At 40.0% G+C, this 27,771-nt stretch overlaps 5 protein-coding genes and 1 long non-coding RNA gene across 6 annotated transcripts in view; 3 read left to right on the top strand and 3 right to left on the bottom strand.

Moving 5' to 3' along the window:
* The window catches only part of magixb (MAGI family member, X-linked b), a 60,679-nt gene extending 50,597 nt beyond the window's left edge, over nucleotides 1-10,082 (bottom strand). The window contains 1 exon segment of the mRNA XM_088407775.1: nucleotides 9,902-10,082. Within this exon segment, the coding sequence (XP_088263901.1) occupies nucleotides 9,902-9,984 (83 nt within the window). The 5' untranslated portion in view covers nucleotides 9,985-10,082.
* Nucleotides 10,083-12,189: 2,107 nt separating this feature from the next.
* gpkow (G patch domain and KOW motifs) lies at nucleotides 12,190-17,466 on the top strand. The gene is made up of 11 exons (XM_088408855.1): nucleotides 12,190-12,382; nucleotides 12,521-12,723; nucleotides 12,906-13,039; nucleotides 13,855-13,961; nucleotides 14,259-14,472; nucleotides 14,541-14,673; nucleotides 15,087-15,261; nucleotides 15,344-15,464; nucleotides 16,110-16,179; nucleotides 17,093-17,178; nucleotides 17,270-17,466. Exons 1-11 carry the CDS (start codon nucleotides 12,198-12,200, stop codon nucleotides 17,399-17,401), a joined length of 1,560 nt encoding a protein of 519 aa, XP_088264981.1. The 5' UTR covers nucleotides 12,190-12,197; the 3' UTR covers nucleotides 17,402-17,466.
* On the bottom strand, nucleotides 17,345-20,221 carry pqbp1 (polyglutamine binding protein 1). Its single transcript, XM_088408856.1, has 7 exons — nucleotides 20,074-20,221; nucleotides 19,405-19,472; nucleotides 19,201-19,312; nucleotides 18,837-18,937; nucleotides 18,572-18,757; nucleotides 18,110-18,170; nucleotides 17,345-18,032 (listed from the first exon to the last, which is right to left on the bottom strand). The coding sequence occupies exons 2-7, from the start codon at nucleotides 19,469-19,471 to the stop codon at nucleotides 17,882-17,884; spliced, it is 678 nt and encodes a 225-aa protein (XP_088264982.1). The 5' UTR covers nucleotide 19,472; nucleotides 20,074-20,221; the 3' UTR covers nucleotides 17,345-17,881.
* Nucleotides 20,222-20,531: 310 nt separating this feature from the next.
* timm17b (translocase of inner mitochondrial membrane 17 homolog B (yeast)) lies at nucleotides 20,532-24,243 on the top strand. Its single transcript, XM_088408539.1, has 6 exons — nucleotides 20,532-20,627; nucleotides 21,315-21,414; nucleotides 21,483-21,546; nucleotides 21,621-21,749; nucleotides 22,312-22,422; nucleotides 23,418-24,243. The coding sequence occupies exons 1-6, from the start codon at nucleotides 20,602-20,604 to the stop codon at nucleotides 23,498-23,500; spliced, it is 513 nt and encodes a 170-aa protein (XP_088264665.1). The 5' UTR covers nucleotides 20,532-20,601; the 3' UTR covers nucleotides 23,501-24,243.
* On the bottom strand, nucleotides 22,987-27,477 carry LOC148427235 (uncharacterized). The gene is made up of 3 exons (XR_015864875.1): nucleotides 27,342-27,477; nucleotides 23,540-23,659; nucleotides 22,987-23,473 (listed from the first exon to the last, which is right to left on the bottom strand). It is a non-coding gene; the product is annotated as an uncharacterized LOC148427235 (long non-coding RNA).
* Nucleotides 27,257-27,771, top strand: part of cacna1fa (calcium voltage-gated channel subunit alpha1 Fa) — a 28,120-nt gene continuing 27,605 nt past the window's right edge. The window contains exon 1 of the mRNA XM_088408535.1: nucleotides 27,257-27,527. Within this exon, the coding sequence (XP_088264661.1) occupies nucleotides 27,509-27,527 (19 nt within the window). The 5' untranslated portion in view covers nucleotides 27,257-27,508. The remainder of the gene's footprint in view (nucleotides 27,528-27,771) is intronic.

Genomic DNA, 27,771 nt, shown 5'->3' on the forward strand with positions numbered 1-27,771 from the left:
ATGTACGAATTTCTTCTGTTGTCATTGGTTTTTCATGCTGTCCTGTGTGGGGCAAGTGTGGGAATGCAGAAAAAGCTAGGAATGCTTTGAAATGCAACAATGACAGAAAATAACACTTCGGGGATTGTGTAGGGTGGCAAATCAACATTGAAGCATGACTAAAAGCTCCTCCAAAAAGGTGACCTTTCATGAGTGCGAGTGAATGTGTGCGTGTATCTAAATTAGCATTGAGCTAAATTAATTTGTTGATGCGCTAATCTGCATCAACGTAGTAAAGTAAAAATATAAATTGCTTTAGTACCTCACAAATATGAACAGAAACGGTACAATCAGTCAGTCAGTGTTTGCTTGCGGCAACAATGCACCACCGGGATTTGTGACCTTGAGGTCATGAAAAGCGCTGGCCGGTACAGATCTCTTTTCACTGACTTCCTCCCCAACAAAATTCTTCAGGGGGACGTCAGCGTCCCTGTGGCCTGTGACCCCTCCTAACCCTCCACAGTGAAATTTCAGACAGTCATTCAGTGATAAAATGCACAGCCTGTGGAATTTATTCTTAGAATCTGTTGTTTTTTCATTTGATTTGTCTTCTCAAAGACAAAAAAAGCTTGTAGCTCCAGGCGATAATTGCACACAATAGAGAATAACAGCTGTGTCACATTGATGCTTTAACTCAAAACAATTGTGTCTCAAATCAACTATCCCCATTAAAATGGACGAAAAGTCCATTAAATCTTTTCATCAAGAAAGATAGCAGTCCGCAATATTGCTCTGTACATACAAAAAGAATGTCTACAATTAAACAGTTTGTGTGTTGTGATGCTGCAATTATTTTTATGACCATTCATAAGTCATACTTCCCTCAGGATAAAAAATAATATATGCCCTGTGAGTATTGCTAGACTATCTGTCTAAATGTGTTGCTGCACCATGTGTTCAACTATTATTTGCTTGGAAAATCATGACTATCAAGACTAGCGTTACCATGTCAAGGGTACTTTGCTTGTTTGTTAGCCTTAAAATAAGCAATTGAGTTCAGAAGGCTAAGCTGTTGTTTGAAACACAGAAATTCTCATTTTCTTTTTTGTATGGCAGGAAACTTCAGCTGGGTGTGCCATTAAATAGTTCACAATTTACCAAGATGCGACTTGTTGTGAAGCAGGTTGACCTGCCTTCACTACCAGCAGATAGTGCCCATCACTCTCAAAAAACTCACGTTTCTTGTATATCAAAGCACCACTGCACAAATAAAGTAAGCAAAATGATATCTCTGAATTCTGTAACCCTGCTCAGCATTATTTAATTTGGCAGGTAATTTCTTCATTTTCCATGTAGCACATTTAAAAAAAAAGGACCCTGTGAGAGACACTTTGCCATCTCGGTGCGCAATAATTTAACATGGACCCAAAGCAGGGAAACAAGAACACAAGGGGAAGAAAAGCCTACGACACACATATCAATTGTGAAAAGCCCAAAAGTGACCCGATGAATTTAAAATAGAACACTGATGTCCACTCGGCCATTCTTGGAGGCACCATTGTTTAGAAGCAGACACCAACACTCGTGATAGGGGAATACAAGAAATATCCAACTTATTTCATGCGAGAATGTCTCAAGCGCTGAACACATCAAACAAGCCAAAAATGATTAGTATGCCTAAAATTGTATCCTTTTTAACATGAACAAAAAAGCAACATAAATAAACTTTCAAAAAATGTTAACTTTTAAGCCTAAATGGTAACTTTTGAGCCTGTTCCTTAGGGGACTTCCCCAGCATCAGCTCATGGCGCCTCAGGGCTCGCCCCACTATTTGAGAAGGACTGTACTGAATAATAATTGCAAATGTCTCAATTGTGGACTGAATAAAGGTTATTTTAGCTTATTACAGAAGCTCTGCCTATTGTTATGCTGGACTCGTATCTATGAAACAAGTGAGCCGGTCAGGTGGTCAGAGCAGCGCCTGTCAGCTCCACAGATTTCTCCCACTCCCCCATCCATCCACATTCCGTTTGCCAGCCTAATCAAAGGTGCCCCCGGCAGTAGATAGTTCACTTTTGCCTTTGAGCACAGCTATGTTTTTGTAAAACACCCGAAAAGATCACAATCCTCTACCTCAGGCAGATTTATCATCTAAAAACCTATCATTTCTGCAGTTAACATTGTGGATACCAACAATATCTTTTTGAGTGGTCATGATTACATTTTGAACAGCTGGCATTTCAGAGAGAGGAGATTTCTGGAAATCACTTTTGCCTATAAAAAGGTAACTAGATGTACCGATTTACTCGGCACATCCCTGATTTTGAGCCTTTCCTGATACCCAACGTATGTTCCAAGCTTTATTGTTTTGTTCCACTTTTAAATCGACACCCATTTTCCTTTGGTCAACGAATGATGGAAAAGTTGTAAAAAGTCCACTTTGTGGTCATGAAATGACATTGGAAGCATGAGTAAAATACAGTAAAACAACTGGCTAACATCTACAGTTTGGTTTGGCGTGCACAATTGGACGCCACAAAAAGGGGGCCCAGAACGCAATCGAATGATGAATGATGGACGGGCAAAAATTTCCATCTCTGCAAATTTTACGACATCAGCAAAACAATGGGTCAGAACACAAAAGCATTTTAGCATTTAGCAAAAGTAACAACACAATCACTGGTGAGGCAGATTTGTTATACATAGAGAATTTAACGCATGCTTTTGAGTTTCACCAAAATGTTGTCCTTGATTCAATTTAGAAAATTTGGCCACTCTAGCTTATGACCAATCATTGCACCACATTTCCAATCAAGCTGCACGAAATGACATCAGAGGTTTCTGTAGTCTAACTAACAATTGTTCTTCTAAATGAACACGTGCCGTCAACGTTCTGTTTCCGCTCTAAATGGGATGCGCGATAACAAAATTAGCCGCTTCTATACGCTCAGCTAAAATGCTTAATGTCTTGACGAGAGTCCAGTTGATACTTGATGACGTGTTCTCTATTCAAGTGCAACTGGTTGTCTTCCAAAATGCGAATTCGGGTGAATATTGATGAGTCGGCTGCGTGTTTTGTCAGCGGGAATGTGACCAGCGTGCCAAACGGCCCGATTTGTCTCTGGATGCAAGCACTCGCAGCAAATGACCAAATAGAAAGACGGAGGAGATTTTTATGTGTCTGAATAAGTAGGACCAAAATAAGCATGAGCAGCCATTACATAATAAAATTATTGCAGACCAGTTACTGCACATTCTGAAATAAACAAAGAGAAGATGTTTCTATTTAAGTACATGCATGCTCATTTAAACAGCGTATACATGTGGATAATTGCTACATTCACCGAGTAACAGCGTTATACATGAATGCACCAACAATGGCAAACATTCCCATATATGAAAAATATCCTGCAAGGAAGACAGGAAGGAAAAAATGGAATTCATTGAGTTCTCTGTTCACATGACAGAAAGGAGCTGAAAGCGCAAATTTGATCATCCGTCATGAGCAAAACGAGCAGACACGTCTCCACAGCTGACGTCTAAGCATGAGACAAGCGTGAGAGCTAACATGGATCATTTGCAAAGAGACAGACAGCTGTTTGATTGCCGCTCGCAGCCAGTGTCGTGCACTGAAAAAAAAAATGTTCCAGAGTCAAGAGGACTCAAGGGAAAGGTGGCCATGTTTTGACATAAAGTGATGTGCGGACGAAGATTGGACTGTTCTTCTCATCACCACCTTCAAATGACCGCCTTTTGATGAGACAAACAGAATCTCCAGCATTGACACGCCGCGACCGCAAGTCACCTTCTCTCAGAAACGTATATTTTTGACTCGATGTTCACTTCAAACTTGAGTTTTGGTAGTTGAATAAATAGTTTTGAACTCAATTAATAATTGTGTTTGTCAATGGTGTCCACATTTTTTTGTTTGGGGGCAGCATGCAGAACAATGGAAGGATGCAATGGCCATTTTAAATCACTTTGATTTTAATTTAATAACATGCTAAAACCAATCAAGCAAGCAATTTTAAATATATATATATATATATATATATATATATATATATATATATATATATATATAAAATCACTATTACCCATATATATATATATATATATATATATATATATATATATATATATATATATATGGGTAATAGTGATTTTAATAGAGTGATATTGTGATTTTAATTGAATAATTTTCTGCCCTCAAAAATAAGCACAAACTGTAGTAAGCTGATTATTTTGAAAACTGCAACTTGAGCATCATTAATGTGGTATCTTCAAAAGTCAGATCTTGACACAGTGCAGAAAGAGAAAGAAACAATTTTTTGCTTCTAAAACAGATCAATTAATATTCAACACAGTAATTTGAAGAGAAATTGTCATACATTGTTCATTTTTAGATCAGTATACAGACCAATTTACCAGTCGAAGTGGGAAATGTTATTTTACATCAACTTAACTCAAAGTGTTAACTGTGCTGTTATTAGAACATGGGCCACCGAAAAATCGAGAGTAGGCCGCAAATGTCCCCTGGGCCTTAGTTTGGACACCTCTGATCTAAATAGTCGAAATTTTACATTTTATCCAGAAATTGCCCTGATCTAATTGCATAAAGCAAAGGAGGCATAACCCTTTTCACCATCATACACAGCAAAAACAAAGCCTCTCCATTCAACTGTGACATGTCGTGAAACATACCGCTTGTAATCTTCCCGCAGAATCCCCCCACCCCCCACCCCTCGGGGTGACGTCGAGGTCATCCAAGTAAAGCATCTTAAATAAACAGTGACCTTAAGATCATTGCAACTCCTAGTCGAGTGTGCGCAAGAGCCTCCTCACAACTCCGACTTCTTTCAGGCCCTGACCTCTGCCTCCCGACATCCTCACCCAACTGCACGAGCTGATTTAAAGCTGAGTCCTGCTCGCCCACTTCCAAATCTAGGGCAGATGCCAGTGCCACGCACAAAATGGACAGTGGTGGCAGATTTAAAAAGAAAAGATTAAATGCTTGTGGCTGGGAAAACAGACTCTACACAGGGACACGGGAAAGCACGAGAGCGTGCTTACACTCAGTAGTGACCCAGTACATGAAAAAGCTGATAATGAAAAATAGTATGGCTTCTCTGCACGCAAATCTTACATCGACGCTGGTGAGTGACTACAAACAGTTCAGAACATCACATGAAAAGATTTCGGATATCAAATACTGATAAAATTTTACTCAAGATGCTTTAAAGGCTTTAAAAAGTGGGGAAAAAAATCATCTAAAGAGGAAAATTTTGCCTTCTTCTGCATGATGTTTATGCACTCACAGGAGACAAAAAGGCACTACCAAGCAAACACACCAATACATACAGAAGTGAGTTGCATATTTTTCGTGTTAGGCATAGAGTCAGAGAAATCTATAAAGAAGACTAAAACAAGCCCAGACTATACTGTAAAATACTAACTCAGACCAGCCAAGATTGACTTTTCTTGCTAGCAAGGGACAACTAAGCTCCCACTCCCGTGTTCGCTTCAGAGCCATCAGTGCTCAGTCGCCCCTGCTTGCTTTTTTTTTTTCCAGCAAAGCATTACACAATACAAGACGTAACAAAAAGCCCAACTGCAGATCACTGCACTGCACTGATCTAATCCAACAGCTGGGCCAAATTTCCAGTTCACACTTTTTCTGGGGAATGGGGTAAGATGAACAAGGACGGCATAGATGGATGGCAATACAGAAAATTAAAAACATAATGATAGCAATATAATATATGTTTTCTTTAGCAATTTAATGCATGATTTCTTCAACAATTGTATTGTATGGTTCCGTTCACATTTGGCAAGCTAGCTAACTGCACATCCAAATTGAGTCAGAAGTTAAACAGTGGAGCCAGCTGATGACAGTCACTGAAAATATTGTGTTGCTTTTACTCCATTTTATTTCAACAAGTAAAATCATTGATGTCCGGCTAGTGTTTTTAAGTAGATGTATGTGCTACTTAAAAATATTTATCTGGATGGATTCATATGCTTTTATTTCATGCAACCACTCTGTATTGACCAACTGACAGTGGCGCTATCAGCTGGGCATGGCGATAGGTGGCCAGTGGCTAGTAAGTCAAGTAATTTTCCCCAGTACAGTAATTGTTTTTTTGTTTTGTTTTTTTACAATTCTATTTTCTGAAGATCCATATATTGTTTACTTTGTGTTTTGTGTTTCTATAGTCCTAGGGAACAACCCCTTCTCCAAAGGAGTTGACTGATGACACTTTATTTTGTAAAATGAATTTGTATGTGTGTGTCTGTGTGTGTTGGCGTGTGTGTGTTTTCTAATGCGATGTGAATGATGCCCACTTCATCCATTGCAGTGTGCTCATTCTGAAAGCTGGATTTCTGCTTCTGTTTTCAAGGTTTCTATGTTGTTTTCTTTCTTCGGCAAATTAAGATTTCTGAGTTTTTTATTGTTGAGGGCACAATTGTAAGTGATGCACACCAGATAGGAGAACTGGGTCGGAGTGGTGTGCTCTTAGGGGACACTTTATCCTTCGGGATCAAGGTCAAGGAAGGTGTGTGCGGCATGGATGTTGTGCTGTGTACATGCGGCCGTGGTGAGGAATTACGCTGAGACAAGAGATCCTCTCACTTAGTCTGCCATGACGCATTGGGTCTCACACTGCGGCCGGAGATGAGCCCTCGGCAGGAAGCGCCAGCAATTTCATCAAACTATGAGCTGAAAATTGCCTCTACAGTACTAGATAAATGTTCAATGCTGTGCTTTTTCTAATATCCTCATTCGGTCACGTTGTTTTTACCTCCAAAAGACAGACTGATGAGTTTGATTTGCAATTGATTCAATGTCTCGATTTAACGTGAATATTTTTAGTCTAATGTTTTTTTTTTTTTTTCCTTTCCATACTTATACATCAAAACAAGTATCTGTACTTTCTGGTTCCAACTAGTGCCACCTCTAAAATGACAGCTATGGCGTCACCGTACCGTATATGGCAAGAGGGTGCGGTAACCTAGTCGTCTCCCATCCTAAATTGAAATGAAATGAGTGATTGGTAGAGAAGGTCACATCAAAGCAGGTCTTCTTCAGGTGTGTGCTTTCCAAGTACGATGGTGTGATTCAGTAGCGGGCCGGTTGGAGGTGACCCCTTCCTTGTCTATCTCACCAGCTCATATTGATCCCGCTTGTCCAACTCATACCCGACTCAAGGATACACGGATTCCTGGCTTTCTTGACATTTCGGATATGGCCCAGTGTAAATCGCAACAGCACACATCGCCATTGATCTCGTATTGACTCGCTCACTCTGTTCCAGTTTAACCACTTAACGGCGGCTTATCCGATCCAAATGAAATCAGGGTGGGAATGCTGTTGCTCTTGTTATTGTTGTTGTTGGGATTTAGCAAAATGTGGAGAGAGCTAAGAATAGAGCAGACTACAAGTGCAGAATCTAAATGCAGTGGCTGGGAGCAAAGGTTTGGACCACAGATGGGAGAATGTGCCTGCGTAGCCCTGCCCTGTCAAGGGTAAACTGCACAAACTCACATATGCGTGCGCACACATTTTTCGCCTCACCTTAAAACAGCGCCATGAATATGCATAAAGACGAAGGACACAGGAGGTAGCTAATTAGGCAATCAGCAAATCCCCGATGCACTAGAATGACAGAGGATAGATGCGCCGGGTTTTCTCCTCTTCGCCTCTTGTTAGTCATGCTCGCCGTTCGCATGCAGTCCCGACAGTCCGACACAAACTTGGAACGATTATTGGCGGATCATGAGCGGGCGAGGGCAGGCTTTACCATCGTTACGGTAAATTCATCACAGTATCCTTGACCGCGAAGAGCAAAGTCAGGGCTACGCAAATTCATCTATCATTCCCCTGCGTCATGCAAGGACACGCCTTCAGCCAATAAAACATACCTTGAGGCATTTATATGTATCCTAACGCAAACAAGTCACGAAAACATCCCTCCATTTTTCTCAATGTGGTCGGCTGGAGCCACTAACAGCCGGAGGGCCTTGAGAAGCGAGTTTGATTCTACACGTGACCACGTTTCTATGTCGAGTCATCTTTCCCCATTGAGATGGATAGGAATGCCATCATCCACAATTTTTTTTTTTTTTTTTAAAAAACGACTAGAATATTTCACATTTTTAAAAGCGTATCGTAAATGGCACAATAAAATAGTATGTCATGACAAACATTTTTTTTTTTCAACATTCTGCAGCTTTTTCTGGTATGCTCATGCTTGCATCTTCCTCAGTAAAAAGATGAAAAAATAATTGTTTACACAAAATACAGAATGTATGTCTGTGAGTTATATTATCTATCTCCATGTGTTGCTACACTGTTTGTGGTTAAATATCTGCTACTTAAAGTGACACTGTGTAAGATGTAAATCGTTTTTCATTAAAAATAAATACATTCAATTTTATCAATTTAAAAAACTTGCAAAGAAATGTGTTCTTAACGACCAACAGTATGTTTGAATTTAATCGTAGGTCTATTATTGTTATATTATATTACATGAGGCGTGGCCCGCCTCCGGAGGTCGCCATGTTTGTTATAGCTACGGACAGCAGTAAGTGTTGCATTTACCGTAATGCCCCTAAAGCTACCACAGGCGCATGCGAAAAGTTTCTGAAGGTATGAGAAAATCTAGTTGAATGCTCTCTAATATTGTGACAAAAACATTTAATTGCATTTTCAAATAATTTAATAGCGAAGTAATTTAAATGGAACATGATGAAACTTCTTGATTACGTGAAAATTGACCCGTTTCAAAAACATTGAATGGTTTTATTTTGGTAATGCGCTTTGTCAACGGTGATATAATTTTTCCTCAGATGAGAGGTAATTCAAACAAATTATCTTATACAATCAATCTTCGGAAGAAAATAAAATACAAAACACACAGCTATGTGAGTTGTAAGTCTTTTGTATACGAGCTATCATTCATAACATTTTATGATTACACTTATAAGCAAAAACATTATTGTGGCAGTCATGCAACCCACTTCCGAGCAGTCTGGCAAGTAGTGTGCAATTTTTCTAAGAGGCATGCAGCTGTTAATTGGCACTCTCAGCCCTTATATAAAACAACGGGGATTACACATTGTGTATTCTAAAAAACATAGCTTGTCAAATGTGTTGATTTAAAAGAAATTGCATCATATATATTTCATTGTTTCATACAATATATTAAATTTTATAAAAGAGGTGTCATGTTTTAAGAATGCCCCTGCTAGCTTATTGCTACCAATAATTAGCTAATGGTTAGCAATGACATTTGGTGTGTTTTAGCTCTTTAGCAATGAATATTTGAACATAAATGTCCTGACATCAAGTATCTATTGTTTACCATTCATTAAAAAAATTTAAAAAACAGACACTTAAATCATTGAAGTAGACTGAATCCCTGAGTCATGCTGACTTTTCATTTGTGTCATGCTGACAGACTTATTCTGCCCGTTGGTGACCAAGCATAAGGAGCAGCACAATGAATTGAACAAAATGCAACCACTTAGTTAAGCAAATGGCTGAGTGCTCTCAAACACACACACACACACACACACACGCGTTACAGATATTTTTGTTGCGAGCTAATGACCATTCATGTCCATGGGAAATAGGATTTGAGATACAAGTGTTGTGAGCTATTAATTAAACTCGCATCTCATGGCATCACTGAAAACGGATAGAAGAGAAAAAACAACCACTTGGAGGCCCTCACAAGAGACAACGTTGACTTTTTTAAAAAGCTGAAAACTTTGCGGTGGGGAAACAAACATATTACACGCTCACTCGGGTCACCTGCTGTGCCCAAACTTCATCTGCCCACGTGACTAACAGCACGTGACATTATGCCCACTCCACGCATGCACGCGACGGATGCAGGTGGAAATCTTGTTTACTGACCTGCCGTGGCGCTGACACACACACATCCTCTTCAAGCAGTTGAGCCGCTCAAAGAGGATCCGTTTGAACGCATCTATGTACATTGCCGGCCGGGGGCGGGGGGCACGTTTAATCCTGGACTGTGCAATTTATCTTTTGATTTGGAAAAAGCACACGCGTGGTGGCTGCAGTAATGAGTGCCGCCGCCACCGTGTCCCGGAGAAAGAAAAGTCGAGTGGATGCGCGTGGCTGACGGGATATTTGGACACTGGTGAGAGATGTTGGTAGAGAGGAGAGGAGAGAGAAGGGGGAGAGAGAGAGAGAGAGAGAGAGAGGGAGAGAGTGGCGTGGCACATCGAAATGCTCGCGCGCACACACACAATCAGGCAAGCGGCTTATAAACGTGTCGCTCTACCGATCAATGCCTGACATTCTTTAACCGTATGACGTCATCGTGTAACACTTATATTCCGAACAAGCTCTTACCTTCATGTTCCTTCTCCCAGCTGCAAATTAGTTGTTACATGGACCCCTTTCATCTAGCACGGCCATTGGGTTAGTTTTTTTTTTTTTTCAGTCTTTCACCTTTTTTTTTTTTGAGCAAAAACTTAAATTGGCCCAAAAAAGCTAGGTGTTACTGCAGGTTCAGGCGTGGTGCGTTCAAGACACCCGAGTGAGCGTCTATTGTTGCACTCGGCCAGCTGGGGAAGCTGCATGATTCGGATCGTATTTGTCAGAGGTGTCCACATGAGAAAGGAGATAGAATCCACGCCGCTCCTGAAAGGCGAACTAGAGGGCAACACGGCAAGACAAGAGAAGGTCAAAAGGGAAGTTGAGGGGCGGAAGCTTGGGAGGGAAGGGAAAAGAGTTGAAAGTACCGCCCCTTGTTTGTCTCAAGACATCTACCTGCAGCATGCAGCATCACCCCCAATACAGGAACTACATTCTCTCTTTACGACAGATTTCAGCTGTCGGACTTTTTACAACTACACATGTCCACTAAACACTCTAAAAAAAGATTGGTTAAAATTGGTTTCCTCTCAGATCATATTTACATACGCAGTGCATGCATTGAAAACCACGTTGTCCCTTTCTGTGTTTGGCATTTTGGTCAAATTATTAATTTGTAGCAGATGACTTTCACCAGCATGGATTGGTTGCAAACACCACCCTTCTAGGTTACTAATTATTGTGATTTTTTTTTTCCCATAACAACCTCATTTAATCCCAAAAACGTAATTGTATTCAATCCCATGCTGTATCTTTTTTTTCACGTGTTTGGCTAAAGGAGGGTCTAAATTTGGGTAATATTGAATGAGTTAAAAACTAAAGTAATCAATTATTTAAGGTAACTAAGTACAGTACGAAATTTGATCAATTACTTTAGGTAATTGATTGTGATCATTTCGGTCATGAAGTACTACAGGAATCGATTACTTTCTGTAAGAAAGTCCTGAACTAATCAATTCCCTTCAGGTAATTAAGAATTAATGTAATTGCTTACTTTAGGGAGTAAAGCACCACCGATGATTACTTTTACATAAACTAATCCATTAATTAATTAGCACATAGAGCAAATGATTTGTTTAATTCATTAATTTATTTAGTACCAGCCATTTTTTCACACTCCTTTAAAAAAATAATAAAAAGAATAATAACATAGATTTCTTTGGTTATTTCAGCCAGTTCTTCTCCTGTAAAATACAACTGTTGAACAAACTACCAAACTTGCCTCACCATCTCAGTTATCAGTTGTGTTCTGCCCATCAGCAGCAAACCTCAGCAGCGTTTGCAAGGCCTTCAGAAACCTGAGCAAGGTGTTTTGCTCTGAGATAGCTCACCAAAGTACAATTACTATGACGTTTGAACTTGGCTTTAAAAAGTGTGCAGTTACTTTATTTTTCCAATGAGCTGTTGAGCAACTATCGTGTTTTGTCAAGTAAATAATTCCAAAGCCTATAATAAAGTTAAAAAAATAAAAATAAAATAAAAACTCAGGAAACCATTACAATAAATTCAGTATATGCTATTATAACTTTGTGTCCACTGAAGTGGACCTTTGTTTTTGGTCTACATCTTTTGACTCATTTAAGTCACTCATTTAATTCTTAATACAGAATTACATTTAGTATCGTAACTGTCATCATAGTGCGGTACTTTGTTCAAAAACTTTTGACAGCCACTGATTTATAGTATTCAAAGGCCCAAATGAGATTTGTTTTAAATCTATCCGACGTGGGCTCTCGGCATGTTGGCGCTCGCTTAAAAGAATACAACTCCCATGATGCTTTTCTCTCAACGACGTCACCATAGTACAATGGCGTCGCACGAAAACGGTTCGTACTCCCCCACGTCTTCGGATGACCAAAGCGAGAAAAAAACATCGGTTTCGTTTGGTTTCGCTAAAACCTTGAGCAAATTCAAACCTTCGAGCTGTGACACTGCGACAACAAAAGAAGACATCGATTATTTAACCGGAATCACCAGTAATGAATTGCAAAGGTAATCTAATGCTAGCCGTGTTTTGTTTTGTTTGAAACGCTGGCCTTAAAACGCCTTCAATTCAGTTGTGTTTATGAGAAACATGCTAAGTACAAATTCGATTGTCAACTTGCTAATATTGTTGTGTAACGTTGCTAGTACGAAGCCATCTGAAGGTCCAACGGAACGTGTCATCCCTTTGATCCTGAAGAACCGCTGGCGTGCCCCCGATCAAGAGGACCAGAATCTTGAACGTGAAGACAATACCCGCAAATCGACTCAACTTAACGGCGATAAAAATGGGGGCAAAACTCTGGAGAATGACTCCGTGGAGGCTCAGGCTGTCAAAGAGCTTATTGAAGGTCTGTTCATTTGGAGGGCATCAACATTTGACACCAGTTGGCAAGGGTTTTCACACCCTGAACTTAACAGAAGTTGGACGTGTCAAGTAAAATTGTATACCCTTACTGTACATTTTGAAAAGGTGTTAGAAAGAACCACTTGTGTTTATCTTAGAGACTGACTTAATGTTTGCTCGTGGTAGATTCGAGACGGAAGCTGGAGGAGTTGCAGTCAGAGGTGAATCTCAACCTCACCATCCCCCTGTTGGCACAAAACAAGGTTCCCGATGGCTTTGAGGATGGAGACCGTTTAAATGTGGAGCTGCGACCAAAACCTGTAAGTAGATGATCAAACACTACCTAACTCGTTAGTTACAAACGGTCTTGTTTTTTTTCCCCCTTCGCTTGGATTGTATTAGATTATGCAGGTGTACTTTATGTTGCTGCTGGTGCAAAATGTCATTTTATGAAGCAAAAGGACATTCTTCAGTTTGAACTGAAACGATTGATTTATTTTTTTAAGCAGGTTGCCAACTTGATGTTTTAGTCACTGTTGCAAGCAACCTTTTTACTTTTTACTTTTGAAGAGACAAGTGAGATCAATTCCAGTTAAGAAACAACCATGTTTTGTCAAAAAAAGATTCCCCCAAATACTTATTTTCTATCGAGCTGTGAAGAAAAAAAAATACATTTTCCTTTTTAAGAATAAAATATCTATAATTACTTCTATTATACTTATCTCTGTCACAAAAAAGGAATTGTTGTAAAGCGTTTTTGGTGTAAAAGAAATTAATCCAATTTCAAAATTGTACCTTTGGCAACTTGTAAATAAATAGATGCCTGTATTGTAAAAGCAAGGTTTTGCATAATTTGCAGAATGCTTGAGGAGTAGTTGACCAGACATACTGTATTTCTAATACTTACAGACCACTTAAATGTGGCTTATGTGGTGCATTTTTGCTGTGACATGGAAATATACTATGCCATATATGCCATGTCTTACATCATTGCAAATTTCAACCACAATGTTAAACCTTGCAAGTAAAACCTCCCAAATTGTGTGAATCATAATGAACATTATTTTGTGAACACAGAATATTGGTTTTGTGCATATGGTTATAATCTGGTTGGTTGCATGTTTGTATATTACAGTCGACAGAAGAGGATTATGAACGCGTTCCTGTGGAAGGTTATGGACTGGCCATGCTGAAGGGAATGGGCTGGAAGAAAGGGGAAGGCATTGGGCGCACCTTCAAACAGTAAGGCTTCTCCCGTATTCTATTACAAGTTCAGTTATTTGGGGAATCCAAGAACATTACAACTTGAATAAAATGTCCACACACACACACACACACACACACCCATGTTTAAATATAGATCATGAACAAAATCATTCTATAAATCTTAAATAAAAGTCATCACAGCCACTCTTATTATTTCAAGTGTCTGTTATTAACTCCAAATTAAGTTAATATGTTGTGGTAGGCTTTTCCTTTCTTTTTTATTTATTTAAAATACATGTGTAGTCATTTAATTATTTATTTTTTCATAACAAGAGATGTGAAGCCATATGAATACAAGCCCCGTGTCATGGGCTTGGGTCTCGGGGCTGATCGCTCGGCCATCAAGGATCTGGAGCCCGTCAAACGTCGGCGGCCTCCCAAGCCCGGTGAGGAGCGCAACAAGGAGGAAGAGGAGGAGCAGCTGGTGTTGGGTCGAGGCGGATGCGTGCTGTTGGAGTCGGGGTTGCATAAGGAGCGCTATGGAAAGGTGGCATACATATCTATTATTTGCAAAAGGAGCATAGAGCTGCTTTGACTGTCTTTTGTCCTGTGCAGATTGAAGCTCTGGACACAGATAACGCTCGCGTTTTGGTGAAACTGGCGATTGGCGGCGAGGTAGTGTCGGTCCACCAATATGCTGTGAAACTGGTCAAGCAGAAGGAATACGACAGATATGGCAAAGATCTCAGTAAGATATTGTTTTGCTGCTTTTTGTCTTTATTTGCTGTATGTGTTTTTTGTTTTGTGTTTGTTCTTCAGACCAACACCAATATGAGTTCTTAACTCTTGAGTAGTCATGATACCAGAAGCACAAACCACTGGCTCTTTTGATACATGAAAAAAAAATTCCACAAAATGTCCACCCAAAAAAACAAATCCGTTTAAAAAAATACCTCCAAGTTCCAATATAGTGTTGTACTTCAAATGTTTATGACAGTATTTGCGAAGGCAAAACTGGACACAACAGTGGACACAAATGAATAGGCTGCATCTAAGGAGATTATTCATATGGAATGTTTCCACCTTTGAAAAGTTATGGAATTTTGCAACCATATCAGTTTTATTGGCTTGCACTAACAAATAACACACACACACTTTCAGGTCGTCTCAGCAAAGCCCATAAAACCAAGGTCAAAGAGGAGAGAGAGCGTGACGAGAGACAGCAACGGGAGGAGAAAGAGAGGTGGCACAAGGACAACGTCAAATACACAACTTCTGAAAGAGACAGTGAAAAAAATAACAGAAAAAGGAAACACGGTGACTCCAGTCTTGACAGGTGCGTCCTTCAAAAGCGCACTATAGGCAGCAATATTTGCGCTACCCAGCAAAATAAGGAAAAATTTCTTGCGTTTCTCCAGAGAGAGGCCTCTGGAAAAAGAGGCCAGGCAAGCAAAGGCGCCGCCCTCCTGGCTCCAGAGAGACTTGAAAGTTCGTTTTGTTGACAAAGAGTTCAAGGGGGGCAAGTACTACAATTCAAAGGTATTTCACCCTCATCGCTCTCACTCGAGATTAGTATCACTTTCAAGTAGGGATTGGCGAGTAATACCAAATATTGGTAGCGGGCCAATACCTTGCCTTGTTTCAAGGTATCGATATTCGTAATGGAACCCAATACTAGTTTATTATAGTTTTATCTGGAACTGCAGAATATAATGTAGAAGGATAGAAAATTAAATATGATGCAAAATTAATATGATGCAAGTTTAAGGAAATGCTGTATTGAATACATGAGAGCATTTTTAAAATGCTCTGTCATTGTTTTTTCGGAATACCGTATTTTCTTATGTATAGCGCGCACTTGTGCATAGGATGTACTACTTGAGTTGAGTAGAGCCCATGGGGAACAAACACTTATAGCTCCTCTAAAACTATCTAATGTCACAAGTACAAGTTTAATCACCAAAACACTCTGAAATTGGCAAACTTTTTACATGCTGACTGCTCCTGACCAGCCTTTTTTTTTCCACCCTCAATGAATATATTTGACATGCAAAGTATGTATTTTAGGAGGTGGCAGTCACACTTTGTCATTTCTTTTCAAGCGTATGTGATGCCCCCCCAGAAGAATCATACTGATCTGATCCTCAACACTGTTGTTAATGTTAGCGAATGGTCTTCTTTCAGATGCGTGTGGAGGATGTCTTAACACCATTTACTTGCATTTGTCGAACTGAAGAAGGAAGACTGATAGATGGTAAGTCCATAGAACTATTTTTTTTCCCCAACAGATCGGTGACTCTCTAAGTTAGGTATTCAAAAAACTGACTAGATAGCCAGTTAAAAATCTAGGACCACAATAAGCAAACTAGGGCTCAGAGGCCATATCCGGGCCGTTAAGCTTTTTAATCCGACCAGCCAAACTTTGAAGAAATAGCATTAATACACCTTGTTATGTCTTATTGTTTTAATTTCCCTGCGTGTTTCCAAAGTACTGTAGATGGCGCAGTCTAGATGCATGTACGGTGCGGCGCATTATCTTTGTCCACTTTGCGTTTTACTCTTTGACGCCCTCAGCGGCTGACACTCAGCCTCTTTGTAAAGAGGAGTGGAGCTAAAAAAAAAAGAAAACTGGGCAGAGCAAACCATCAGTATACAAAAGAACGGAAAGCTACTCCTCAGAGTTTGGGAATTAATTTACAGGCTCAGCAAAAAATGTGCATAATCAAGCACTTAGTGAAGCAGCGTTCATCTCAATTTATGTGTGTGAACAGAAAAAAACAGGATCAAGACTTCGAAAAGAGAAAATGTCCGATGGAAAAAAAAATGGCTTTGACGGTTTTGCCACATCGGGGTGGGCGAGTGCCTGAGTACTGGGTTGATAATCTGGCTTTATATCAAGGTTCTCGCGGTGGTAGCCAGTACTAGTATCGGCCACTCTCTTTGAACAGTTTTATTATCAGTAACTAGAAATGACAAATTAGAAGAATAGAAAATGTACATTAAAATACTGGAGGCGTCCGCATCAGTTAATACTAAGATTTATACTGGGGATTAAAATGTGTCCGAAAAAAAATGTTCTCGAACATCCCTTTAAAAACATGGGAGATTTTTTGAGGGGATGGGGAGGGATTCCTTGGGCTGTGAAACAATATTTTGTCATGTGACAGATGTGAAGCAGGACATGCTGGAAACAATTGTGCCCAAAAGCGAATACGACGCCATCATGGTTGTACTTGGTGAGCATCGAGGGCAGGTGAGTCCAAAGTCCTCTGGATTTTTTGCAGGATCGCGTGAATGTGTTTGGATTCACGTTGTTGCTCGCCTTTGTGTGTCAACCTGTGCAGGTGGGCCGTATTCTGCAGCGAGACAAAAACAAGTGCCGAGCGATGGTCCAGCTTGACAGACATGAAAAGAAACTCTTCGCTTTGGACTATGATTTTATTTGTCATTATTTAGGGGCAACTGACCATTTCTAGAGTCTCGTGACAACAAAATATTGTTTTGTAATGTTTGTAATAAAATCCTGAATTTGCATATGTTATTACAAGACTATGTTTTGCTGAACAAAGAGGAAATGAAAACATTGGCCAAGACGTTAGTCCACAAATGTATCTTTAAAATTACTAACAAAGCATGTTATCAAATGGCTCTTGTCACAAACATTCCATTTCTATTAGGTCATAACGTATTTACACAAGTTCTTCTTAAGAACTGTCATGGAAATAAAAGCAAACTGCCACCATAGAGAAAAACCCAACAACTGGATCGGCAATGTTGACGCCAAGGTAACATCTGTTCAAAATATGCCATTCAAATAAAATAAGGAATAAAGTGGTTTTTGCGAGATCGCTTTTCCTTGCTTAGTAATGCCAGTTGCTTCCAAAATAACCTTTACACATGACTCCTCCAATATCAAGAGAAAATACAAAAAGTAAAAGTACAGCAGGTAGTCTGCGTTACTCCTTGACAAATTGGTTGGCTGCGTTTGCGCGGAGAACAGCTCCCGGACTCGGGTACGGCCGCTGCTGGAACAGAGGCCCCGCGGCCGTGGTGTCAGCCCCCGTCTTTGCTTCGTTGCGTTTGGGAAGGCCGCTCGACCATGAGCCCCTACCCAAAAAAAAGTTGAAAAATTGTTTTTGCTACTCTAGCTTGGGAACAAAGAGGAAGTCATGCAAATAGCGTACCTCGGTGCATCAGAATATGCGCTTGGATCCATGGGGTCCATTTCATCATCTTTTCTCGCTACTGAAACGAGACAAATTACAATATTTGTTAAAAAGCTTTGCAACCTTGAATTGTTTGTCAATGACAATCTTTTCCAATTATAAAGGAAGACTCAAGTCAGAAACTTTCTTTACAAGAACAGTCTATGCACCTCCACTTTTTAAATAAACAGCCTTTTGATTAATATTGTATTTGTGGAATATGGATGACACAGCTAAATCTACTGAGGTATCCCTCTGAGAGGCTGGCTACTTTGCTGTCAACTGAAAATGACGTCAAATGGCAAAATGGTGTGGACAACGGGTGGACTGCTGCCTAGTGAAAGAAGAGTGTCTGCTTCTTTAGTTTTGATAGAGTGTGCTTGTACTGTCACCGACCACAATTTTGTGAGTGTTAAAAGTGGAAAATGGATTTAAGCTAACTTCGTTTGCTCTTGTTATAGGGTGCCGCGTCTTCTCTCCTCTTTCTTCTGTCTCGTTCACGACGGTCATCCCTCTCACGGTCCCGCTCTCTATCCCGATCTCTGTCTCGATGGCGCTCGCGATCTCGGTCACGTTCTCTGTCTGTCTTCTCAGAATGACGCTCAACTCGATCATCCCCCGCCTCGGCTAAATAATTGAACAAATAGTTATGATTAACATCAACAAGTTACAGATTTTTATTTGGGTATTTTATTTTTTGGTCAACCTTTTTGTTTCTTAGCAGCTTTTGTTATCTGAGCAGATGGGTCATTTGGCGACAGCCAGGCCACCAGGTCTGTATCCACATTCCAGTAGTAAGGAAGACCACTAGTAAACACAAACAAAAAAAACAATATATTAACAAACTGTCGAGAAAAAATGTGTGAACAAGAAAAAAATAACGTTGGTATTTTTCATTTACAACAAATGTGGTCTAAATGACAGTATTTGCATTTGGCATGTAATGTATGTTGCCAGTAGTTAAACAAATCATGTATAACAAACTATTTATTCTCATTAATTGCAACAGAAAGGTATTATGTCATTTACTGTTTCAATGACCTAAAACTAAGAAATCAAGCAATACGCACCAAGAAGGGTCATACACTTTATACCAGCCTGGTGGCAAATTTTCCATCCTGGTGGCTTCATAATCGACATTGTTGTCATCATAATCTTCAGCGATAATCTCCTCATCTGCCCCTGGAGGGAAAAAAATGGCATATGGCTCAGGAATTAAATCCACTTGAAATAAGGCTGGGGTATTTTGGGCAAATGTTTGTTATGCGTACAACCTTGCTCTGTGGGTTTCACAATCCCTCTTTTGGCCAAGCGGGCTAGCAGTGCTGCAGGAAGGGGCATCCTGAAAAATTAGGGACAAAGCTCCTTTGCTTTTGGTTTCATTTATTTGATTGACTGAAAATGATTAGCGGAAAATATGTATACTTTTACTAAGTTGTAGAATGGGGGTGGTGGGTAGAATGTACACGATTTTGTACAAGGTTTGGGAAGGGTGTATGCGTGTATAGGGAATGTATGCATTTAGTGTGTATGTACAGTAGTTCCAATTCCAATTTTTGATGGATAATTTAACCCAGGTAATGCAGACTTTAACTTCTCCATGTTCAGAACAACCACACAAGGTGTTTCAGTACGGGATGTGTTGTTTGGTTGTTGATTTTTTTCTGCATGTTTAAGATAAAATTTCAAATAGGTTTTCAAATCAGTTTTCTTTTGAGACGCGGAGGTAACTGTAAAATTCACTTGAATGCAAGTTACGTGTTGAGCAGTGCAACACGGTGGTAAAGATGACTTGTCTATGACTTCGACATAGACAATGGATCGATTGGTAAAGAAAAATCGCTCTCCTTAAACTCATAATGGAAAGGGCGAATTACACAATTCTAAAAGAATACGATGAAGTATAAAATGAAAGACGGACGAAACAAAGTATTCTTATTTACCTGCTTTCGGACAAATCGCTGCAGAATCAACGCAACGACTTCCGATGGCGCACATTAATGACGTATAGCGAGCGTTCGGTCCATGTCTCTCACCCAGCGTTTAAACTGGTGGGGGCCGAACATGTAATCAAATACTTTACAAAATTATATTTAAAAAAACAACAACAACACAAAAGGACTGATCATATAAAAACACTACATTGTAATCTTACAATCTTACTGTTTGGGTAAAATTTGACCATCTTTTTTTTGTCTGACGTCGATAAACATAACCGAAGTGTCATGAATTTTTATACACTTTTTTGAAGTGATCTTAATTACAGAAAACTAAAAGAAAAAAAATATTGGTATAGTTGTTTTGGGTAATGTAGTTCTACTGTGTCGCTTAGAAATACGTAATCGGACGGGGTTCGTTGTTACTCCAGACCACAAGGGGGTAAAGTATCTTCAAACAAAAAGAGACGATGAAGAAACTTCAATAAAGGCGATAATGCTGTTGACGTCACACCGCCGTCCATCACAACAAACATGGAGGAATATGCTCGCGAACCTTGGTAGTAATACGGTTGATTATTTTTGTATATTTTTTATGTAACCATACAGACGCATTAAACAGTTTGTTCCACAGCTACACTTTGTTTTGCGTCTAAGTCATTTAAAAAAAATATTTCTTGAGGACAGTCAGTCGGCTGTCATGTTAGTCAAGGGATTAAGTAAACTCAAATCGTTGTTAGTAAACGCTGAGAAATTAATAATTGATAGTGCTACTATCCTTAAATTATTTAGTCTTATTTTCTCTTAATTGGTATTGAGCTAGAGAAAAACTACGGGTTGGGAGTATAGACGTTCAAACAATTTGTTCTGTACTTGATTCTATTTTGTATAGTTTTTCTACTTTGACACTGGGTTAGAATTCTTTTTTTTTTTATTCTACTACAGTATTTACTGTAAGTTTACGCAACCTCTGTTCGTGAAAGTATATTTCTACTCACAGGTATCTGTAAAAAAAAAAAATACAGTGTAAGAACGATCACGAACCAAGATATCGAAAAAACACTCAATTTCTGCAAATTGTCCTAAAAGGGTTATTTAGTCTGATCTCCCCAGAATCCTCTACATATAACAAATTCAATTGAGTAAATACTGTAAGAGCAGATTGCATGCATACACATGCCAATGATCCATCATACATCTTGTGTATAGTGTATTCAAATGTGTAAAATGATGCAAATGTTTGTCAGCCCGTGGAGGATTGTGGATGACTGCGGAGGCGCTTTCACCATGGGTGCCATCGGCGGGGGTGTGTTTCAAGCCATCAAGGGCTTTCGAAACGCCCCAGCAGTAAGAGCGCTTTTTCATTCTTCCCCCTTTACAACTACTATTTGTGTGACAATATTGTAAAATTTCAGGGAGTTGCACACAGACTGAAAGGCAGTGGAAAGGCAGTGAGATTAAGAGCGCCACAAATTGGAGGTAAGCAAGTCATTGAAGCCAGAAGATAGAAGATGTTGGATAAATTAACACCATGTCCTCGATCTGTTTTGCAGGTAGCTTTGCCGTGTGGGGTGGACTCTTCTCAACAATTGACTGCGGTTTAGTTCGCCTTAGAGGAAAAGAGGATCCATGGAACTCAATAACAAGCGGCGCTCTGACGGGCGCCGTCTTGGCTGCACGCAGTAAGAGAAAACTCAAGTAGACACTACTGGGGTATGTCATAGTTGGTTCACAATCCGTTCAAGTTCCCATTTAGATCAATTATTTTTGGAATAGGAGTATCAAATTTAAAATATTGCTAGGGTAAAATGTATATTTGATTCATTTATCTGTCACTGACAGTCAATTAGTTCATGTAATCACTGCTGGCCTGGTAAAAATGGACATTTTATAATGAGTAAACTGGAGCTGCAACTAAGGATTATTTTAATAATTGATTAAACTATCATTTAAGTGGGGAAAATACTTGGTAGGCTCCTGGTTAGCAGTTAGGTATGTGCAATTGAGGCCACTGTAGACTTCAGAGGGGTCGAGAGATAATTTGTGCTTTGAAGCCTACACTGTAAAAAACTGACGGGATCATGCCTGTCAATGATATTTAAAAAAGGGAACGTCAGAAACAAAGATTTTTAAAAGCTCGTCTTCATGAAAGCAAAACAGGATGTAGAAGCCGACCAAAATAGCAACATGTGTATCCACCATTGAGGTTGCCCACATGAGATGGTGTGAATTTTTGTTTTCCAGGTGGGCCTTTAACCATGATGGGCTCCGCCATGATGGGGGGAGTTCTGCTTGCTCTAATTGAAGGTTTCGGAATCCTCCTAACAAGATACACGGCACAGCAGTTTCAGAACCGTGAGTGACAGCCAGAACACGAGTAGTCTATGGAGCTCAAGAAGGCCTCAAGAAGGCCAACAAATTGAAATTTTCCCCCTGTCCAAACAAAAGAAGTTGGCTGTCTAGGAAGTTTTCAGCAAGCAACATTGTGAGTGAGCTACAGGCTAGTAGTAAGTGACAGAGAGAGAGAGAGAGCCCTTTTTAGAAAGCCAAATTTTTTTCCCACAAAACCGACTTGGTTTATTTGGATGGGGGAAACGTTTGTTGGCCACCCTATAGCTTGCGAGACTGCTCACGTCCAACTTAGAGCAATCTCACATAAAGCAGTCTGCGAAAGTAGCATATGATAGAATATTAGCCACATTACCAGTGGAAGTTAGCTGACAAAACGGAAAGTGGACTCACGTTTTGATACACAATGAGAGGAGGCTCCCGCTGCACAGTGCAGTTGCCCGTGAAGGCAGGCGACAAAAGAACTTACCGGTTTTTACGTATTTAGACGGTTTAAAATAATAACTTTAATGAATATAGGAAAGAAGGGACATAAAAATAACCATCCCGGCAGCGCGACCCCTGTCTGTTGTTTGTTTGCCGACCGATTTTTACCATTGCTGGCAACAGACGGCTGCATTGCTGCATGGTGGAGCTTGTCAGCAAATATGCTTCACAACAAAAGAGACTAGAGGTTCTGAGGTACTGATGTATAACTTGCTTTCGTCAACATTGTGGGGGGTGAGGTCGTCTTCCGGCGTTTAAGGTAAATACTAGTTGTAACGCACCATGTTTAACATATAATAACCATGTTTCATATACAGTGAAACTAAATAATGATATTAGTCTATTAATGAATAATAAATGTAGTTACCTGTAAAAAATGTTTACTTTTATCAGCGTTATTACTGACACTGGCGACAGCACAAGTTTTTACTGCATTGGCTACATTACTCATCACTAACTGCTTAAATCGCATGGCCAAAATCACCCACCCAACGCTTGTTGTTGTTCTTCTTCAGCAATTCCCTTCGCAGAGGATCCCAGTCAGTTGCCTCCAAAGCATGAACAGCGTGACCTGGCACCAAAGGCTGACTTTCAGTAGAGCTGCAGAGGAACGCTTGTTGACATAATTACCGCTCACTTCGTTCAGCTGGCACCACGGCAACTTGGCAGCAGGTACAAAGATGATAATGCCGTGCAGAGACTGATTTCTACCAGTGTCAGTCGATTTACCTCAGAGGGAAGACACCTTCAATCATCACTAGGGAAGATATAAATGTCTTTTGTGAATAGACAACAAATATTACACCTTGAAAAACGAGTTTAATTCATTCTGTGACCACGCTCGTATCTCAAACCATCTCTCCCCTTTGAAATGAATAGAAATGCCAAAAAACAGTCAGCCGCCCATATTTGCGGGGCTGACAGTGAGGGAGCCGTGAAGCAAATAGCAAAAATCCACATATCCTCCTGACAGCCAACCTATTCAATTTGTCCACTGGTGTCCATTTTGTCTCAGCCAGCAAGACAGCAAAGTGAGTTGCCTCCCACTCAAACAAGAGACCCCATTGGAAAGGTCAGGATGTCCATTCGGAGTTCTGATAGTTTTTCAATGCATATTTTCCTTGAAAAGCGGGGAAATCGAGGTTGTGCATGTGTGATCGTATTTTTTAAAATAATGCAAAAACAAATCCGCAATGATGCAAATCTGTGACTATGCAGTGGTCAACGGCAAGCTGGTCCAGCACCTCAGAAAAAAATATTTTTCTAATGAATTTTTCACAAAATAAATGCACTAGATCAGGGGTGGCCAAGTTGGGTCCTCAAGAGCCACAATCCAGACTGTTTTCAATGTATCTCTTCAACCAACACACCTGAGTCAAATCAGCGTCGTTATCAGGATTGTGCAAAGCATGCTGATGAGCTAATTATTTGAATCAGGTGTGTTAGTTGAAGAGACACAATGAAAACAGGCTGGATTGTGGCTCTTGAGGACCGAACTTGGCCACCCCTGCACTAGATCATCGACATAACCTTCAAACATGGAATATTTGAGCCCAAAACACAAGCGTACCCTTCCCTTTTCCTCTGTGGTGTCTCTGCGGCATAATGGTGTTACAGCGTCACCAAGTGACATTGTCCTTCCTTCCACTGCAAGGAAGACAATTGGACTCATTGATAGCGGGAGGTTGAGAAGTTTGGTGGCGCTGTCTAGCGGCGGTGCTTTGAAGCACACCCATATCTTAAAAACTGCTCTTATCTCAGGTCAAACAAATCAACCACGTGATGAAAAAAAACATCTAAGTCAAGGCACTTCTATTTCAAGGCACTGTTACTGTACTGTATGTAGCATTTGAACTTAGGTAAACTGATTTTGAATTATAGTAAGGGAAGATGCTAATATTTTTGGTGATTATTTTCAGCAGGGTGAAAAAAAAGTCTCGTTGATAAATGTGTGAATTACGGTAAATGAGGATAGATGCAGTAAAATGTGTATGTTTTTGTGACGGTTTTCAACCTTACCAAACTGGACAAAGGAGTATTTTTTTTGTCAGAATTTGCTCTTGTCTAAACGTGTTCAATAATTTCATTGATAATCTATTTTAGTAGATGAAAAATCTGGTGGGTTTGTGAAACGAATTTAACAACCATGTCGTAAAGAGTTTTCCCCAACCATTCAGCAACTCACCGGCAAAATCCTTGAGGACCTATAATAATGTGCCCACAAGGGGGTGCCGTTTTTCACACAAATATGTCACTATGTCATTAGAAAACCATTGTGTGTGTGTGTGCGTGTGTGTGTGCGTGTGTGTGTGAAATGCCCCCGTGTTGCTGCACATATTACGTCATATTACGTTGTCTAAACGTGTTCAATAATTTTATTGATAATCTATTTTAGTAGATGAAAAATCTGGTGGGTTTGTGAAACGGATTTAACAACCATGTCGTAGAGTTTTCCCCAACCATTCAGCAACTCAACCGGCAAAATCCTTGAGGACCTATAATAATGTGCCCACAAGGGGGTGCCGTTTTTCACACAAATATGTCACTATGTCATTGGAAAACCATTGTGTGTGTGTGCGTGTGTGTGTGAAATGCCCCCGTGTTGCTGCACATATTACGTCAGAAATTGCCACTGGATCTCAGGCACTACGGCACACATTTCAAACACAAAAGGGTGTATAATTGTACTACTTATTACTTTGGAATACTAGATGTGTAAATGTGTATATTTTTTGTGAAATGTGAAGAGAAAACCCACTGCAAGCACGCATTGCAGATTCTCAATCTAAGGCTAAACAATGGTTGTGAACACTGACTCCATTGTAATACATCGTACTGCTTTCGGGCATTTTTGTATGTTCTCCGATAATAGTCACAACTTAGCACATGAATTTGTTGTGCTGTAGAGAATGTCTATTTTCTTACCATATTTATTCAGATGAATAAAGACATCATATGGTGTTCAATAAAGAGATGGTGATTTTTTCCCCCCACCCATGTGCTTTTCTTGAAGAAAAAAAACGTTTGTAATGTGCTTTCTCGAAGAAAACTATTTATGGGATAAAACAGGTTGAGAAAAAATACTTAAAGAACCTCTGTTTTATCTCACAAATACTGTAGTACTTACAAGTAAAGGTTTAAACAGTAAGTTTATTATGCAAAGCCTTCTGATGTGTGCAGTTTGGCCTCTAGGGGGCGGCATAGTACATACATGCGGACAAATTGCGACTAAAGTGAGTCAGTCAGCTGATGTAATTGGGCTTCTTATCTACAGAAGACAAAAGAATATTGTGTATATTATATTATCTGTCTACATGGGTAAATGCACCACTTGTGTTCAGATACTCACTACTAGTAAAACAGTCACACTGATGCTGATTGTTAGCCTGTCTTTGTTAGCAAGTAGGTCTCCCGGTATTGCTTGTTATAAGCTTTTTTTTTCTTTGAAGTTGTAGGCTCGTCACCTGTCTGGGTCTTTCCCCAGTCACAAAGACACCTGTTTCTCACTCATGTAACTTATTTGTGAGTGAAATTTGGACATTCAAGTGACCGAAACAAATCCAAGCGAAACTGGCAAGTTTTCAAATTAAAATAGTTTTCAAACTCGGATAATGCATGAAATAGAAGTAGTTCATTATTTCGGGTGCGGCCCACACATCCCGGTGCCAGGTGATTAATGGACTGGTACCGTGCCCCAGACTGGTGGTTGGGGACCTCAGATGAAGAGGACTGAGTAAAATTTAGTGGAAGCTAATGGAGAACTAAACATTCAAATTAAAAAAAAAAAAACTAATAATCTCAATAACACGCAAACACGTTCCATTCTATCAACAGATTTTTTTTCATATACATAATAGTATATGTAAAAGTATAATTGTAAATATAATAATCGCTATATTAGGCTGCGCCACGCTTAACTGGAGACTGGCATGCCTGTCCGCCATCATTCTGCTCCGAATACTCGAAGAACTTTGCAAATGTCGCTTCAGTATGTTTGCAAAGTGTGTGGTATCTCTGAGAGACACTGGATAGTGTTCTTCATTAAACTACATTTTACACATTGTTCCCTTATGCGCATAAACTAATTCTCTTTGCAGTTGCTTTACTTAAACAGTACAAACTGTCAAAAAATACACGCGTTTTATTTAACTCCCCTCCAAAATATACAGGTGGTAGCAGCCTCCCCCCCAAAAATGTCGATTTCAATATCACTATGCTGATTGTTCTTCGAATCTGTCCAGTTGATTTCCCTCGGGCTTTACCTGCACCTTCCCCTCGGAAGATTTCCAGTGTGTCATCCCTCTAAACGGCTCAGCCGTTTAATCCCAGCGGGTCGTTGGTTAGCTACTGACCACCGTGGAGAGTGGCGGACATCCATGTCCACTGCGGGCTGTCAAGAACTCATCTTTTATTTGATTTCTGTATGGATGCGGACTCACCTCGCCAGCAGCTGCGTGCGCGCACAAGCCGCCGGCCTTTTGTCGCCCGTGGCAACTTTTAGTGTGCGGCTGTCTTGTGTGTCCTTTCGGCATCAAGCGTGCCCAGGAGGGGGGACTTGATGCCGGTGGCTTTGCTCAGCCCCACTTCGTAGTGATCAACTCCGGAAATGGAGGCGGCCAAGAAAGGTAACTTGCTTGCTGCTGCCTCGATGTTGCATTAAAACCAATGTCCTCACCTCTCGTAGAAATAAAATAATAATTAAAAAAAGAAACAAATCTATGTATAAAATGATGTTCAGGCATTCTATCTACTTCAGTGAGCGTGATTGGATTTTAGAAGTTCAATTTCGTGGCTTGGCTCAACTTCGTGAGACTTCATGATATTTATCAGTCGTTTTATCCGTGTTGTAGGGCTTTTTTTTTTAACAGG

Source organism: Hippichthys cyanospilos, chromosome 2 (genome assembly GCF_059441005.1).
Source record: "Hippichthys cyanospilos isolate Australia breed blue-spotted pipefish chromosome 2, RoL_Hcya_1.0, whole genome shotgun sequence".
Lineage (NCBI taxonomy): Eukaryota > Metazoa > Chordata > Actinopteri > Syngnathiformes > Syngnathidae > Hippichthys > Hippichthys cyanospilos.

Excerpts from the sequence above, each read along its gene's own strand:
- pqbp1 (XM_088408856.1), bottom strand. The coding sequence starts at position 19,471 with ATGCCCCTTCCTGCAGCACTGCTAGCCCGCTTGGCCAAAAGAGGGATT. Across the intron at positions 18,938-19,200 it reads AAAGTGTATGACCCTTCTTG|TGGTCTTCCTTACTACTGGA; the intron begins GTGCGTATTGCT and ends TGTGTTTACTAG. Across the intron at positions 18,758-18,836 it reads AGCTGCTAAGAAACAAAAAG|CCGAGGCGGGGGATGATCGA; the intron begins GTTGACCAAAAA and ends TCAATTATTTAG.
- gpkow (XM_088408855.1), top strand. The coding sequence starts at position 12,198 with ATGGCGTCGCACGAAAACGGTTCGTACTCCCCCACGTCTTCGGATGAC. Across the intron at positions 12,724-12,905 it reads TGTCAAAGAGCTTATTGAAG|ATTCGAGACGGAAGCTGGAG; the intron begins GTCTGTTCATTT and ends TGCTCGTGGTAG. Across the intron at positions 15,262-15,343 it reads GGTGACTCCAGTCTTGACAG|AGAGAGGCCTCTGGAAAAAG; the intron begins GTGCGTCCTTCA and ends GCGTTTCTCCAG.
- timm17b (XM_088408539.1), top strand. The coding sequence starts at position 20,602 with ATGGAGGAATATGCTCGCGAACCTTG. Across the intron at positions 21,415-21,482 it reads GCTTTCGAAACGCCCCAGCA|GGAGTTGCACACAGACTGAA; the intron begins GTAAGAGCGCTT and ends GTAAAATTTCAG. Across the intron at positions 22,423-23,417 it reads GGCACAGCAGTTTCAGAACC|CAATTCCCTTCGCAGAGGAT; the intron begins GTGAGTGACAGC and ends GTTCTTCTTCAG.